Source organism: Ceratotherium simum, chromosome 36, assembly GCF_057802395.1.
Source record: "Ceratotherium simum simum isolate JZ-2026a chromosome 36, ASM5780239v1, whole genome shotgun sequence".
Lineage (NCBI taxonomy): Eukaryota > Metazoa > Chordata > Mammalia > Perissodactyla > Rhinocerotidae > Ceratotherium > Ceratotherium simum.
Genome location: NC_141935.1, coordinates 692,339 through 709,310, shown reverse-complemented (window position 1 = coordinate 709,310; position 16,972 = coordinate 692,339). Strand labels below are relative to the sequence as shown.

General features: G+C 41.8%; 1 protein-coding gene across 2 annotated transcripts in view; it reads right to left on the bottom strand.

Moving 5' to 3' along the window:
- KDM5B (lysine demethylase 5B) overlaps positions 1-16,972 on the bottom strand; it is a 79,738-nt gene extending 62,766 nt beyond the window's left edge. The window contains exon 1 of one of the 2 annotated variants that reach the window (XM_087424260.1): positions 16,771-16,972. In XM_087424260.1, coding sequence (XP_087280386.1) covers positions 16,771-16,953 — 183 coding nt within the window. In that variant the 5' untranslated portion in view covers positions 16,954-16,972. The remainder of the gene's footprint in view (positions 1-16,770) is intronic. The other variant, XM_004438944.3, reaches the window with a different exon arrangement.

The following is a 16,972-nucleotide window of genomic DNA, read 5'->3' as shown; positions in this document are numbered from 1 at the left end:
AACTTGAGGACCTCAAAGATCTTTAGTTTATGTGAGGGATTATATCTATTCATTTTTATCACATTAGAAATTAACCAGAGCAATTAGGCAAGAAAAAGGACTAAAAGGAATCCAAATAGGTAACGAAGAAGTAAAACTCTCACTATTTGCAGATGACATGATTGTATATATAGAAAATCCTAAAGAATCTGTTGGAAAACTATTAGAAACAATCAACAACTACAGCAAAGTAGCAGGGTACAAAATCAATCTACAAAAATCAGTTGCATTTCTGTATGCTAATAATGAAGTAACAGAAAGAGAGCTCAAAAAGATAATACCATTTACAATTGCATCAAAAAGAATAAAATACCTAGGAATAAATCTTACCAAGGAGGTGAAGGACCTATACAATGAGAACTACACGACATTATTGAAAGAAATCCATGATGACATAAAGAAATGGAAAGATATCCCATGCATGTGGATTGGAAGAATAAACATAGTTAAATGTCTATATTACCTAAAGCAATCTACAGATTCAATGCAATCCCAATCAGAATCCCAATGACATTCTTCACAGAAATAGAAAAAAGAATACTAAAATTTATATGGGGCAACAAAAGACCCCGAATAGCTAAAGAAATCCTAAAGAAAAAGAACAAAGCAGGAGGCATCACAATCCCTGACTTCAAAACATACTACAAAGCAATAGTAATCAAAACAGCATGGTACTGGTACAAAAACAGACACACAGACCAATGGAGCAGAATTGAAAGCCCAGAAATAAAACCACACATATACGGACAGCTAATTTTCGACAAAGGTGCTAAGAACATGCAATGGAGAAAGGAAAGTCTCTTCAATAAATGGTGTTGGGAAACCCGGACAGCCACATGCAAAAGAATGAAAGTGGACCATGTGCTATCGCCATTCACAAAAATTAACTCAAAATGGATCAAAGACCTGAAGGTGAGACCTGAAACTATAAAACTCATAGAAGAAAATATAGGCAACACACTATTTGACATTGGTTTTAAAGGAATCTTTTCGGATGACATGCCTACCCAGACTAGGGAAACTAAAGAAAAAATAAACAAGTGGGACTTTATCAGATTAAAGAGCTTTTATAAGACAAATGAAACCAGAATCAAGATGAACAGACAACCAACCAGCTGGGAGAGAATATTTGCAAAACATACATCTGATAAGGGGTTGATCTCCATAATATATAAAGAACTCACACAATTGAACAACAAAAAAACAAACAACCCGATCAACAAATGGGCAGAGGGGGGCCGGCCCGGTGGCGCAGTGGTTAAGTGCGTGCGCTCCACTGCGGCGGCCCAGGGTTTGCAGGTTCGGATCCCAGGCACGCACCGACACACCGCTTACTAAGCCATGCTGTGGCGGCGTCCCATATAAAGTGGAGGAAGACGGGCACGGATGTTAGCCCAGGGCCAGTCTTCCTCAAGAAAAAAGGGGAGGACTGGCATCGGATGTTAGCTCAGGGCTAGTCCTCCTTGCAAAAAAAAAAATGGGCAGAGGAAATGAACAGACACTTCTCCAAGGAAGATATACAGATGGCCAATAGGCACATGAAAAGATGCTCAACATCACTAATCATCAGGGAAATGCAAATCAAAACAACACTAAGATACCACCTCACGCCTGTTAGAATGGCTATAATCACCAAGACAAAAAACAACAAATGTTGGAGAGGATGTGGAGAAACAGGAACCCTCATACACAGCTGGTGGGAATGCAAACTGGTGCAGCCTCTATGGAAAACGGTATGGAGATTCCTCAAAGAATTAAAAATAGAGATGCCCTATGATCCAGCCATCCCACTACTGGGAATCTATCCAACACACCTGAAATCAACCATCCAAAGAGGCTTATGCACCCCTATGTTCACTGCAGCATTATTCACCATAGCCAAGAAGTGGAAGCAACCTAAGTGTCCCTCGTCTGACGACTGGATTAAGAAAATGTGGTATATATATACAATGGAATACTACTCAGCCATAAAAAAAGACAAAATCGTCCCATTTGCAACAACATGGATGGGCCTGGAGCATATTATGTTAAGTGAAATAAGCCAGAAAGAGAAAGACAAACACTGTATGATCTCACTCATGTGGAATATAAACCAACACATGGACAGAGAAAACTGTACTGTGGTTACCAGGGGCAGTGGGGGGTGGGGGTGGGGGGTGGGCACAAGGGGTGAAGGGAGTCATATATATGGTGATGGACAAACAAAAATGCACAACCCAAAATTTCACAATGTTAAAAACCATTGAAACATCAATAAAAAAAAATCAATTCATTGAATAACACAAAAAATAGTGAGAAGAGTGGCACTGTCATATTCTGCAAATCTCTTTAACGTCTAGAAATAAGCTGGATTTTATCATCTTCTGCAGTTATTCAGTTGTAGCATGTTGTTTTGGTTAAACGGTACAAAGAAAATCTGGTCACAGATATTTAGTTGGAAAGAGGAAGTTCTCATGGACCTGCTGAAAGGGTCTTTGTGAACCCTCGAAACGTCCTGAGCCCAAACCTTGGAAACAATGGCCCTAACAGATTCCCTCCAGGATTCTCCATCCAATTTGTCCCTCCAAAGAATTCTGTCCATCTAGATTTTAAAAGCAGCCCCTTCAAGCGTTTTCTCCAATCACTAACAATGATTTCTTGACCTATTTGTGTAATGTCAACATTTTTAGAAAAGGTATACCTATGTCAACCCAGTCCTCCCTATGTCAACCCAGTCCTCCCTAAAGTCCGACCACCAAAAAGATCCTGAAAATACCAACACAATCATTTGCAAACATACATGAACTTTTAATAGTCGTACTAAAGTAGTTAAGTACCAAGTGATAAGAACTTTTGTTAAAATTATAACTCCTATAGATAGATAGGGCCTGGGAAAATCCATCAATTTTCAGTTTTACAAAACTTCTTGTTTAAAAGAATATTTTAATTTCTGAATATTAAACATTTGCAAAGGCAAAGCACTGTCTCTCTGGACCATCTATTAGTAAATGATAATAGACTGGTAAGAAAGGGACATGCCAAGCATGGTATTTACTCTTTAAGCAATTAGTCCCAATAAGTTCCTCTTTTGCCATTTTTTTTTTCCTGTGAGGAAGATTGGCCCTGAGCTAATATTTGCCAATCCTCCTGTTTTTTGTTTTTGTTTTTGTTTTTCTGCTGAGGAAGACTGGCCCTGGGCTAACATCCATGCCCATCTTCCTCCACTTTATATGGGACGCCACCACAGCATGGCTTGACAAGCAGTGTGTTGGTGCGCGCTCGGGATCCGGGCCGGCAACCCCGGGCCGCCGCAGCAGAGTGCGCGCACTTAACCACTTGTACCACCGGGCCGGCCCCTCTTTCGCCACTTTTAATAAAACTTGGCAATGATAATCTGTATTTGCAGGGCCTCTAAATGACTAAAATTTATTACCGTCAAAACCATGTGAAAATACAGAATGGTTCTCTCATTGATACTGCTCCCCAAACCTCAAACAAATAGTTTCCTTCTAGGCTACTTTACAAGAACAAGCTAAGTATCATCTTGTTTACAAACTATAAGAGTAAGGGAATAACTGGATCACATGAAGACCTTCTTACTCTTTCAAAATGTCCCTAATATGTGACTACCAAAGTTACCTACTACAATGATTCATACAGATTTTTGGCATATCCCCAAAGTCTTATCAGGCCTACAATGGAAGCATCCTTTTAAAATTTACCAAGGATTCTAAGAAAGCTAAATTCTTAGAACAAATCATCTTCCACTCTAATGGACCGAGAGCATGATGGGTCAATCATGAAAAGTTAACAGGAAAGCATTATTTCTTTCAGGTTATTCACTGACATCTTATGGTACAGAAGTCACTGAATGGGATCTGAAGAAATTTCAGATCCTTCTCCCCAACAGCAATTACGATTGGTGCAAATATTACTTCAATATGCCATGTTATGATCAAGTGGCTATACTGCCACAGTTTTCCCCCAAGGATATTGTTTAACAAATGGTTTTGATTCTCTTCTCTTTGCAGGCCGGCCCCGTGGCTTGGTGGTTAAGTGCACGCACTCCGATGCTGGTGGCCCGGGTTCGGATCCCGGGCGTGCACTGAGGCATCACTTCTCCGTCCATCCTGAGGCCGAGTCCCACATACAGCAACTAGAAGGATGTGCAGCTATGACATACAACTATCTACTGGGGCTTTGGGGGGAAAAAATAAATAAAATAAAATCTTTATTCTCTTTGCTATCTAGGATCCCAGTGAGGAAAAGACAATTTCTGGCAGAAAACTGAGGTTGCCAAGGTTAAGAAAAGATTACATACTTCAGAAAGGTTCCAAAAATGATTTGTCTGTCAGGTTTAGGGTTTAGGAAAGAGGTTGGACTCCGCCCCCCTCAACCTTCCCCCAGCAACACCCAAACCTACCTGGGCACCAAGGGCAGGGAAAGTTAAACATCCCACACCCTAACTTTAAGGCCTCATTAGATCTGTAAACACATGCTCTCCCTTTAAGTACTTTACAAACTAGTGACTCCTGGAGATTCAAAATCAAGGTCAGGAAAGGGACACTAAAAAATCAGCCTGAGCCTCAGAGAAGATTCTAAAAAATCGCAAAATCTTTGTTTTGCTTGATGTTCCATGTGAAGACACATTAGCAACTGTATTTAAAAAAAGAAATGTAAATAGTAAGCCACACATTGCACCAGATGCAAATATTTAACACCTATTTAGCCTTGCTATGATTAAGATATATTAATTGTAAGTCTAACGTTAAAAGTGCTAATAATTTTAGAATATGTATGATACTTAACAGCCATATTTGAAGTAAAAGATTAAAGCTTGAACCTGAACTGAGGATTGCTAGAAAGCTGCTCCGTTTACCCAACTGCCAGATCACTTAATATTTACATAAGGGCAACCCACCAGTCTATTCAATATACTATAATTCTGACCACGCTTCAAGGCTAGATCTCCTGTTTGAAAGAAAAAAGAATGTACTGATACACAGGCATGCTCAATTTACGATGGCAGATAATAGGTCTTATCTCCAAAGATCTTAAAATAAATTTATCCTATGATATATCTCAGACCATGCTGTGTGTTACTGTTGTAGAGACAGCACTATCAACTGCCTTTTTTCACCTTTATTGCCACATGTAACAATCATTTGATTTAAAAGATAATCCCCTTTAACCTAAAATATGATGAAGTTGCAGCCTGATAAAACTGGTCCTCATTTGAATGGCTGCCTGGTATCAATGAGACACACACTATAAAAACTCTTCTATGATCTACCTTTCCAGGTTTCAAATAGAGGATTTTGCAGCTGTGCCTAGAGTTGGGACCTAAGAAAATCATCACCATGAAATCATAAGTCTGAAATACTGACTCTCAACAAACTTGCTCTTTTCTCCTTGGCTTCCCAGCACTTTTCCTGCTGCCTCCAACTAGATCTTCTTCTTTCCTTAAATGTTGGCATTTCTGGGGGTTCTGCCATGATCCTCATTCTACACCCCTATTTCCTCCCTCACCCTGTCCTAACCCAAAGCCTTCCCAGACATCCCAGGCAGCCCCCTCTCCCCATACTTCACCCATCCCCATCTCCCCCAACCCTAATATCTTCAACCATTCTGTATAAATTTCCATTACTTGCAATACATCATACTATATAATCTAGTTGCTGATCTTTCTCACCAGCAGACTATGAGTTCCTTTAAGTCAAAGCTGTTTAATTCATTTCTAAAACCCCAGAACCTTAACATAATGCCTGGCACTTACTGACATATCAATAAATGTACTGAATTGAACTCACATCCAACCCCAAGGACCTAATTTGTTTCTTCATTCACCAGAGCTGACAAAAAGGATTCTCTAGTTTCCTGTAGTAGAGGTGAGAATTTGTTAATTCGAATTTAACAGATAAGAGAATTCCTTATATTAACAGATGCCTAAACCTCATCAGGGAATTAACCTTAACCAGTAGTTCTCAAACTTAGCTGAGCTTTAGAATGACCAAAGGAGCTTGTTAAAATTCAAACACTTGAGCCCCCCATGAGATTCTAATACAGTTCTTCTGGGGTGGAGCCCAGAATGACTTTGATGTGAGGCAGGGGTACATTCAGGGGGCCTCTGAGTCCCAAATACTCTTGCAATTGAAGCTGAGTGATCACTGAAATTGATTAGTCAGGAGTTTCCATACAAATGAGCCAACTAACAAACAGTACATGAAATGGCTAACCTCATACATACTGGTAAATTAAAATAATGAGGGTATATGATTTATTTAAAATTTTATAAACAAATATAATGGACAAAACAAAATAGTACTTTGATATCGTATATCTGCAATTAATATTTTTATTGATTTCCCTGCAGTTGTGTCTGGACAGCCAGAAGGAAACGAGAGAAAACCACACTCACCTTCCCCAAAAGCCTGGGAGGGGAGAAGAAAGAAGCTGGCTAATTTCTGGGATCTATGAAAGGAGCCACTGTGTATCAGAAGGAAGAACAATGAACTTGGAAGTAAAAAGCCATCGTCTGGAATTCCCCAATCTGTCCTTTAAAAGCTGTGTCACCTTAGACAAGTCACTTAACCTCTCTCAGCAGTTTCCTCATCTATAAAATTGTCCTACCTTAGCAACAAGAACTAAGTAACAAAATGTGTTTTGCTAAACCAATCAGAAAAAATGTCAGCTTACCAGGATAGAAAGTGTATAAGCAAAAAGAATAATAAGATTCATAATTTTCCATCAACCATCTCATGTAATCATCTGTATCATTACTATGGATATATAAGAGGCAATATAAATAGTGGTTAATAGCACTACCTCGGGACCTGTACTGTTTGGGTTCAAATCCTGGCTCCACCACTTACTAGTCAGATGACCCTGAGCAAGTTTACTGACCTCTTTAGGACTCAGTATGTAAACCAGGGCCAGTATTACCCCCATTTTATAGGCAAGCTAATGGAATAAAACTCTAAAAATAGTCATGATCCTCTTAAGGCTAGCAGCTCAAGGGTAACATGTAAATAATGGAACACACACCAGAAGCCAAATAATTGATACCTACTCTAGTATTCTTTCCATAAAATCTCTATTCTCTTCAAGTTATTATTTCCTAGCTAGCTAATACAAACCTCCAAAACCTAAATTATCTTGGATCCTAAATCAAATTCTAAACCTTGTTCCCCTCAAAACATCTTGATGAGCAATTATCTACCATGTAAGTCAACGATATATTTTACAAATGGAAGATGGGAAAAACCACAAGGTTAGTAGTGAAAAAAGTAGTTATAGAGAAGAACCCAGAAGAATGGGCTGCCACCAAGTAAAATTTTTAAAAACCCCAAACCCACACCCTACACAAATCTCTGAAGCCAGCCTCCCACTGGAAAATCTGGTGGCTGTTCTCAATTTGTCCAAAATGCATCATAATATTGGATAAGAGCCTCTCTGGGAGAAGAAAAAGTTCGGAATACCTGGAATTTTACAAATAGAAGTTATACTCCAAAAATTCTCTTTATAGACCTCTCTCCATCTCCATCCCCTCACACCTTGTCCCACAAATAAAAAGACACCAGAGTACCAAACCTAAGAGGTCCTGGTCTCCCCACCTCTTCCTAAGAAGTCCTGCTCTCCTCATTTCTTCCCCCTAAGTTAAAACCTGGCAAGGATGAGATGTTACCATCTGGTTTAAATATCACCAAATGATGAGTTGGTACAACCACACAGAGAATTGGGAGGATCTTGCCTTAAAGACCTTGTAATTATGTGATTTCGATAGAGATTTGTTCTGTTTCTGAAGTTAAGAGATTAGAGTAAAACGGTCATGTTTGGGTGTCTGTACTTGGGGGTATGTGTGCCCATGGGGTATGTGCTTAATAAAAGCTCCAACCAAGTGCTCAAAACACATTAAGTGTTAGATTTTGGTTCTCTGAACATTACAATTTGGTCAAGCCGGTGAGATGTCCAAAGATTAACGCAGGAATGCACAGAAATCTGCCTAGGGCCACACAAGGAGCACAGCTGGGAAGAGAAATCTTAGCCTAGCTACATGCTCGCAACTAAAAAACTCAACATTTAAAGGTTTAAAACTTGGGGGCCGGCCCAGTGGCGTAGCGGGTAAGTGCGCGTGCTCCACTTCCATGGCACGGGTTTCATGGGTTCGGATCCCAGGCGTGCACCCACGCATTGCTTTGTCAAGCCATGCTGTGGCGGCATCCCATATAAAGTAGAGGGAGATGGGCACAGATATTAGCCCAGGGCCAATCTTCCTCAGCAAAAAGAGGAGGATTGGCAGCAGATGTTAGCTCAGGGCTAATCTCTCTCACAAAAAACAAAAGATTTAAAACTTGGTATATTCACCATTGGAGAGTGTTTTAATACATCTAGAAAGCAGTTATGAATAAATTGCTTGATTTATTGGATCCACCTTAGGAGGCAACATTGTGGTGAGGTCCAATAACAGAAGATATATTTGAACAAAAAACTGGGGAATGCAGGTCTGTATGATTATGAGTTCTAAAAAGTTTGCCTAATTGTGAGTAAAACATAAAATATAATCTGGCTCTGTCCTAAGGATCAAAGCAAGCATTTTCTCTGTCATCTCTTCTACTTTTCCCCCCACTTTACAAGTAAGATAACTGCAGAATAATAAAGACTCAATCTACTAACCCTCCTGTAAGGCAAGAATTGGGATTATTTAAATTATGTTGGATAAGATATAATGTCTTCCATGTGCAGGGCTTCCACAGCATCACAGCCATCCCATACTAGGGGAAATTAATTTTAAACATTTCTTAACACAAAGCTCACCAAATACAAACTCCTGCCTGTATACACTCACTACACAAAACATACGTAATACACATGCACCTGCAAATTTTCTGAAATAATTTATAATAGCTCTACTTGGAAAAAAAATTTTAATCTCAATAATTTTTAAAAATATCCAGACACAGGGCCGGCCCCATGGCTTAGCGGTTAAGTGTGCGCATTCCGCTGCTGGCGGCCCGGGTTCTGATCCCAGGCGCACACCGACACGCTGCTTCTCTGGCCATGCTGAGGCCGCGTCCCACATGCAGCAACTAGAGGGATGTGCAGCTATGACATACAACTATCTACTGGGGCTTTGGGGGAAAAAATAAATAAATAAAAAAAATTATTTAAAAAAAAATATCCAGATACAGAAAATCTTCAGCTAAACCTGTAGAAGAATTACATTCTGCATATTCTAGTTTTGAGGCTGGGCTTTTGACTTTTCAAATTTCACTTTTGAAAAATCTCTTCACTGTAGGAGACATGTATATGGTGACTGACAAACAGAAATGTACAACAAAAATTTCACAATGTTATAAACTTAAGACGTCAATAAAAAAAAAAATCCCTTCTCTGTAGGAGAAAATGAGGGATATATATTTAGTACTAACCCTTGTCTCGCTAAATCTGTCCCCAGACTCTTCTCAGCAGTGAGCAAATACAGCTTTGGGATTTAAGCTCCTTGCAATCCATCAATTAATTAATCTGGATAGCAGCCCTAGGTCAATGTCAGATCCCCTTATAGCAGACAGGAAGGCATACGTTGGAGAAAAATGACTTTGTCCAAGGTCATAACGAAATAAGATTCAAGGGCCAGCCCGATGGCCTAGTGGTTAAAGTTCAGTGCGCTCTGCTTCGGGGGCCGGGTTCAGTTCCCAGGCACGGAACCACACCACTCATCTGTTAGTGGCCATACTGTGGCGGCAGCTCACATTAAAAAAAAAAAAAAAAAAGAGGAAGATTGGCAACAGATGTTAGCTCAGGGCGAATCTTCCTCAGCACACACAAAAAAATCAGATTCAAGACTCTACCCACTTATTTTAAAAATCTAGAAATGCTGACTCCTTCTTTTACATAATAGAGCAATCAACTTTTAAAAAGTAATAAATAAAAATCCACACACACTCCCCTTGATAAAGCTTATTTTTATCCCTGCAATATTCCTTAAATTTCACATCTGTTGTAAAATAACAGATGGAATCAAGAAGTTCTAAAAATCCATTCATTATGTGATCTTCTGCCCGGTAGTGTTTAGCCTCCTAACTGAGAAATCAAGCTGGGGTGGGGGTGGGGGGGCACTTAGATTTTTAAGGGGTTATTGATAGAAAATATTTGTCAATGACCTGATTGTTAAATTGCTCATTTTGAACACCTGATACCACATAAATCTGCTGAAACAGAAACTGCACCATCAAGGCTGAAAGTCAAGTTACCATTCTTCACAGAAAAGTGAACCTAACAACCTAGCCTTAAAACTTCATTCTATTTCTTGGTTACCCCTGACTCTCAGCTCTGTTCTGCTGAGATAAAGTCTGACAGATGGGAAAATGTACAAAAAGCAGAGAATGGAACGGTGCTAGCAGAGAATGCCCTCCATCTACCACCTACTCCCACAACCACTACCAAAACTCTGTGCGCCAAGAGTTGGCCTGAAGATGGTCAAGTTTCTGCACAGGTTTCAACAAATATGTAACAAGGCCATTAACTAAAATGGAGAAATACAATCCCCATCCCAACTGGGCAAAGTGATCATCATCACTCACTAAAGGCTAGAAATCTCACTCCTAATTGCCCAAATTGGATACCTTGAATAAGACAAAAGCTAAACCAAGTTGCTCTCTACAACTGAAGGTGACTAGTTTGCTCTCAACCCCAATGCTGCTACTCTGCTTCCCGCTCTCTTATATCCACGAAAACAGCTAAAGAAACTATATTTTCTTTACTTTTGTGTATATTTGAAAAAACATTTAATTTACACCCTGGAAGTGATGGCTCTGGCAGAGCGAAGTAACTAGTCTTTACGTCCAGAAAGAATGTTTAAATAAAAAAAAATTAAAAATAAAATTAAAAAAAAGAACAGATAGGATGACTCTAGGCCATGTCTAAAGGTGTATGGTTATGATGCTTTAAGAGGAACGGTCTACAATTAAAGATTTGAACGTTTAAAAAAAAGAAAAAAGGATTGGGGTCGGCCCTGTGGTGTAGCGGCTAAGTGCGCGTGCTCTGCTGCTGGGGACCCGGTTTCGGATCCCGGGCGCGCGCCGATACAGCGTTCGTCAGGTCACGCTGTGGAGGCATCCCATATAAAGTAGAGGAAGATAGGCACGGATGTTAGCCCAGGGCCAGTCTTCCTCAGCAAAAAGAGGAGGACTGGCATGGATGTTAGCTCAGGGCTGATCTTCCCCCCAAAATAAAAAGGACTTACAAGAATGCATTTTAGTCAAATTCCACATCTTTGTTCCAAACATCTTACAATTATAGAACAGAAATGTCTCATTGCCCTAAAGACTGATTTTCCTCATTAGTCTGGTTCATGAACTTGGAGCTGTAAAAAGCAAATTCACCACAGAGCTCATCTAATAGTTAATGAGGGAAAAAGGAGCATTTTTGGAAGAATTTTTGGAGGTACACAAAGGTAATATCTCATTTAATTTTTCTCTTTAACCCCATGCTAGGGCACAACACTTAATAAATGCTTAAGAAATCCTTGTTAGGCGGCATATAATTCTCATATCTAAAACAAGTTTCTCACAACTCAGATTTTAAAATCCAGTTATTAGTTTCTCAAACTTTAAGTAATCTAAAGTAAATGGGAGTAGCCCAGTGATATGGCTTTTCCAAAGTATCACTCCACCCACCCACTCACCCCAAAGGGACTCAGTATGCCTCTGGTGACTCTTCTTCAAGTGACCCAAACTTAAAAAATTTCAGAAAGGTAAGTATAGCCAGCTCTTCAGTTTCCAACATTTATTCCACCTAATTTTTTTTTCTTTTTGAGGTTGGCTATGATCTTCTGCACTTAAACACGTATATTAGCATAATCTCCAGAGAATATCTAATTCTCTTAGAAAGGAAAAATCATACCACCAGCTCAACACAAACCAAGCTGAAAGGACGTGCAAGGAGGAAAGCAAGGTTTTTTCCTAGGTTACTGGTTTTTCAAACCTATAGATGGCCTTTGGAAAGAGGTACAGGAGTAGACTTCTGGGAACCTAAGTCCAGGAACCTAATGAGCACTTTCATTTTGGGGGCATGAGTTTCCCCTTATCCTTTTCTATAGCCAAACCTTCATGTGGTCCAATTAAGACAACAATAAGAGGTTACAAAAGTCTACAAAAAGATCCCATTTACAGCACATAAACCAGATTCTTTTTTTTTTAATCAAATAGTTTACAATGATATTTTTTACCTGTCTAAAAGAAAATTCTCTCACTGGCAGATTTCTGTCTGCCTATATTAAAGTATTGTAAACATCCTGGATTTTGTTATTATCCTCCAAATTAAATAAACTTACTACTAATTTATCAACCAGAAATACTCTAAGTCTAGGCCAACACAGCATAAAGAAAATTAAGTATCTTAGAGACAAAGAAGGAAATTGAGGATTAATAATTTTCTCTAATTTTTCTTATCAGTGTCTCTTAATAATGAAAGCAATCAAACTTCAGCTTTAATACAGAACATTTAATAACACTTTTCAAAGGCAATTCTCTATTTATTTTCCTCTCTAAAAAAGTTTACATTGGGGGCCGGCCGGGTGGCACAAGCAACGGTTAAGTGCGCATGCTCCGCTGCGGTGACCTGAGGTTCGCTGGTTCGGATCCCAGGCGCGCACCAACGCACCGCTTCGCAAGCCATGCTGTGGCGGCGTCCCATATAAAGTGGAGAAAGATGGGCAGGGAGATTAGCCCGGGGCCAGTCTTCCTCAGCAAAAAGAGGAGGATTGGCAGATGTTAGCTCAGGGCTGATCTTCCTCACAAAAAAAAAAAAAAAAAAAGTTTACATTGCATGTTTAAAAACAAATCCTATCATCACAGCAAGGGAAATTTTTCCAGTGGGGTTGGGTGCATGAATCTTTAGCCACCTCATACACTTGTAATATCACTCACATTCCATTCTAAAAGTCTATTATTTTGTTGATTAAGAGTTACAACCAGATGTATATGTTGGTGGCTCCTAGTGTGACCAACTTACCACCAGCAAAGTCAAATTTAGCTAAACACCCATTCAAAGACTACAACAAAAGAAGTTTGTTTTTGCTTAAATTTAAGGCCGACACTTTCAAACTAGAACTGTAGCACTTAATCCAGCCTCCTACCAAGTGAGGAGAAAAATGTTTTTCTTCTGAGCAGTATAGTCCTAAATTTATCTTAAAAAGTAGTTACAAGTGGGTACCGGGTTTCTTTGGGGGTGATAAAAATGTTCTAACATTGATTGTGGTGATGGTTATACAACTCTGAATATACTAAAAACTACTGAATTGCACACTTTAAACTGATGAATTTTATGGTATATAAATTAGATCTCAATAAAGCTGTTATTTTAAAAAAGTAATTATTAAGTTCTTCCTTCGTTCAAGGACGTTTCCATTGCTAAGCCTCTTCTCCAAATGTTAAGGGTTCAAGGTGGCCAAAGAATCACAACTAAAGAAAAATTTCGTGACACCAAGGAAACTGGGAAAATGAGGGGATTAGGCCAAAGTCAATCAAACCTAAAATTAGAGAGAATGACAGGCTGGAATGAGAGTAAATGAGCTCCATATCATTAACACCTCTAACCAGACAAAGAAACGTGTATTTAAGTTCCTCCCTGTTCCTAAGGCTAGAACCAACAGGCTCACTCAAAGACGCTGACTGTATTAAAACACTTAGAACTTTTACACTTTAACGACCACAAGAAGTTAAAGTTGAAAAAAACGTGTCTACTGTGTCATCTGGGGTTTGATTTAAACCCTTGCCTTTTGCATACTACCAAAGAAGAAATCTGTGGAATCTGCCTATCTATGGCCAAATGTTAGATGTTTGAGGGCAAGAAAGTTATAAAAGCCATCAAATATATTCCAATCAAACTTGGGAGAGTCAAAGCAGCCAACTATTTTTTGCCTAATAGTTACACCCCTAAAATTAATCATCTCCAAATACCACAAAGTGACACGGAAAATATAATTTGTCTTTAAAAAGACATTTAAGTACATCAAGGAGAAAATGAAAATTTGCATTTTAAAGGTAACAAAACCAGAAGTCAGATTAACTGCAAATTTAAAAAAAAAAAAGGAAAACAAGCCTGGTTATCCTACATACTCAAGTAATTTGAAACAAAGGTGTGTTTATTTCCCTCTTTAAACTTTTAACTCAAGATCTGAGTAGTCTTCTTGATTTATTACCTTTTTTCACATTTATCTTACTATATATTTACAAATTTCTGTGAACCCCAAGTTTTCAGAAGCCAAGCAGTTTAGAACCCTCACTGAGAAAGCAGCTATACACTGAAGCTATATAAGTGCCATTAATTAATGATACAAAGGTAGGAACAAAAGGAAATAAAAACGCTTTAGAATTCCTCCCCTTACCTCCTAACAAGTAAAATACCAATAGCCCCAATCCCCATTTTAATACAGCCACTTGTATTCCAAAAACTTAGTGAACAAAAAACATCTAGAAACACAGGCATTAAAAAGCTAACGCCATGGAAAATACTTCATACTTCTTGGGTTTTTTTGTTGCTTTATTTCAACTATATAAAACCACTTGTTCACAGTTAGCTTCCTAAAACAAGAGTTTCTAAAACAAAGACTGTTTATCTCTCTTAAGAAGTCTTTGTTCCAAAAAGACCCTTCTTCAAGAGCTACAACTTCTGGAAAATTTTCCCTTTTCTGGTTATATCAACAACAAATACTCCCAAACTCTTTCCATTTGGTACAGAAGTTTGTTAAACAAAGGAAGAAGCAAGCCCCCTCCACATAAAGAAGGTTTCCAAAACAGAGCACTGGTTAAGTGTGTAGATTATTTGTGCCTCTAACACCCTTTCCCAGGCTGTAGTATGTACTACTCTCAATACAAAATGGTGGCCATCATGTCTGTCTGACATTCAGAATGGGAAAAGGCTATTGCCTTATCCTGTACCATCACACATTTTGCAAAGCTTACCACTAATATCCTAGCCAAAAAGGGGAAATGGGTAGCCAAACCTAACCAGAGCAACACTGCCTTTTTGGGAAAAGAGCCCTAAAAAAAGCAAAGAATAAGAAATAAGATAAAGGGTTTACCCTAGTACTACACCACAATACCAACATGGAGGACAACTCACTCCCAGGAACCTGACTCCACACATTCTGGTTACCAAAAACTTGCACTGCCTAAATTTCTGAATAAAGTCCCATTAAGGCAAACGTACAATATTCATATTCACGTTTCCTAACATATAACATAAAACTACACTAAATGTTTGAAACATGACCTATTCTTCAAGAATTAAAACCTTGGCTCTAATCAGCCCGGTTTTAACTTCTGCAGGCCTCTTCACTCTGTAAAACAAATGCACTTCCCTTAAGCAACAAGAATCAACCTTGTCCACTTCTTGAGCGAAACGCATCTACTTTCAAACATTTCTCCCATACTCGCCGGGCAGTTACTTTTCTGGGACATATTTCATCTCCATTGTCAAACTTGTCCAAGAAAAACTAAAGTATGGGGTCCCTGTTTTAATCTGGGGGGACAGGGAAGCGATAAGGAAGACTTATTGAGGGATCTCCCTCAAAACAGCTTTCCAAAACACAACGGTTACGTACAGAATCCCCGGAACCCCAAGCGTCATTACGAAGAGCAAGCTCAAGAAAGGAGGGAATGGGAGGGGGCTCTTCCCCATGGGGGGGGGGTGGGGCGGGGGAGGAGAGCGGGGAAGACTCCAACTGTAGGAAAGACAGTTAACCCCCCCACACAACGGTCCCAGCGCGTCCAACCGTCGTTTAGGCCAACTCAGCCTCAGACCATCAGAAAGGTGGGCAAAAGAACAGGGTGGGAGCGCCTCCGGTTCCGGCCGGGGGTGGGGAGGGGGACAGGGAAGGAGTGGGCCCGGCTCTCCTAGCGAGCGTTGGGGCCGTTAGAGGTGGCAGCAGAGACCCCCGCCCTCACACAGCCCCCAGGCCGGGCGCCCCACACGCGGCTGGAGGGCCGCGGCGGGGGACGGGACGCGGACACGAGCGTTAACCTTCCCAAGTCTTCTCGCCGACCCCCCAACCCAGCCCACCGGCACGGCACGGCCCGCCGCCCCACAACGCCGCCCCCACGCACGGCCGCGCCGGGGCCAGCCCGCGGCTCCTCGCGCCCCCGGAGGCCCCAGGCCCGGGGGACACGGGAGCCCGGGGACCAGGGGAGTGGGCGCCCCGATCCGGAGGGTGGGACGCCCAGGTGAGGCGGCTCCGGCCCGCCGCCGCCGCCACACAAAGGACCGGGCGCCGCCGCCATATTGAGAACTTTCCTCCGCGCGACAACTCCCGCTCCCCGCCCCCACTCTCACCGCCGCCCCCACCTCACACTCGCGTCCCCACTCTCACCGCCCCCCACCTCACACACAGCCGCCGTCACCACACACTCCTGCACCCCCACTCACACTCGTCCCCCACCTTTCCCCGCCCCACACCCGCCCCCCTCACACACCCGCCGCCTCACACACCCGTCCCACACAGCCGCGCACGCACCCCTCACACATCCGCCCCTCACCCCGCCGCCTCCCCCAGCTCACCCGCCGCACGCAGCCCGCGCCCAGGCGGAGCCCCGGCCCGGCCCCGGGACCAAACCCCGCGCCGGGAGGGCAGCCGGCAGCCGAGCACCGCGCCCCCTCCGGGCCGGACGCGCGTCCCCGGCCTCAGGCGGCCCCGCCGCCCCCGCTCGCTCCCCTCCTCCGCCCGCCTCGGCCCCGACCTCCCGGGCGACTCACCGGCGGCGGCCGCACCTTACAGATGCCCGTCTGCTCGGCGATGGGCCGGATCTTGTGGATGAAGGCGAAGGGGTCGGCAAACTCCTCCCAGCTGGGCTCGAAAACCGGGCACTCGGGGGGCGGCAGGAACTCGCCCAGCGGGCCCGGGCCCCCGAGGGGCAGCGCGGCGGCGGCGGGCTCCATCCACGCGCAGTCCGGCGGA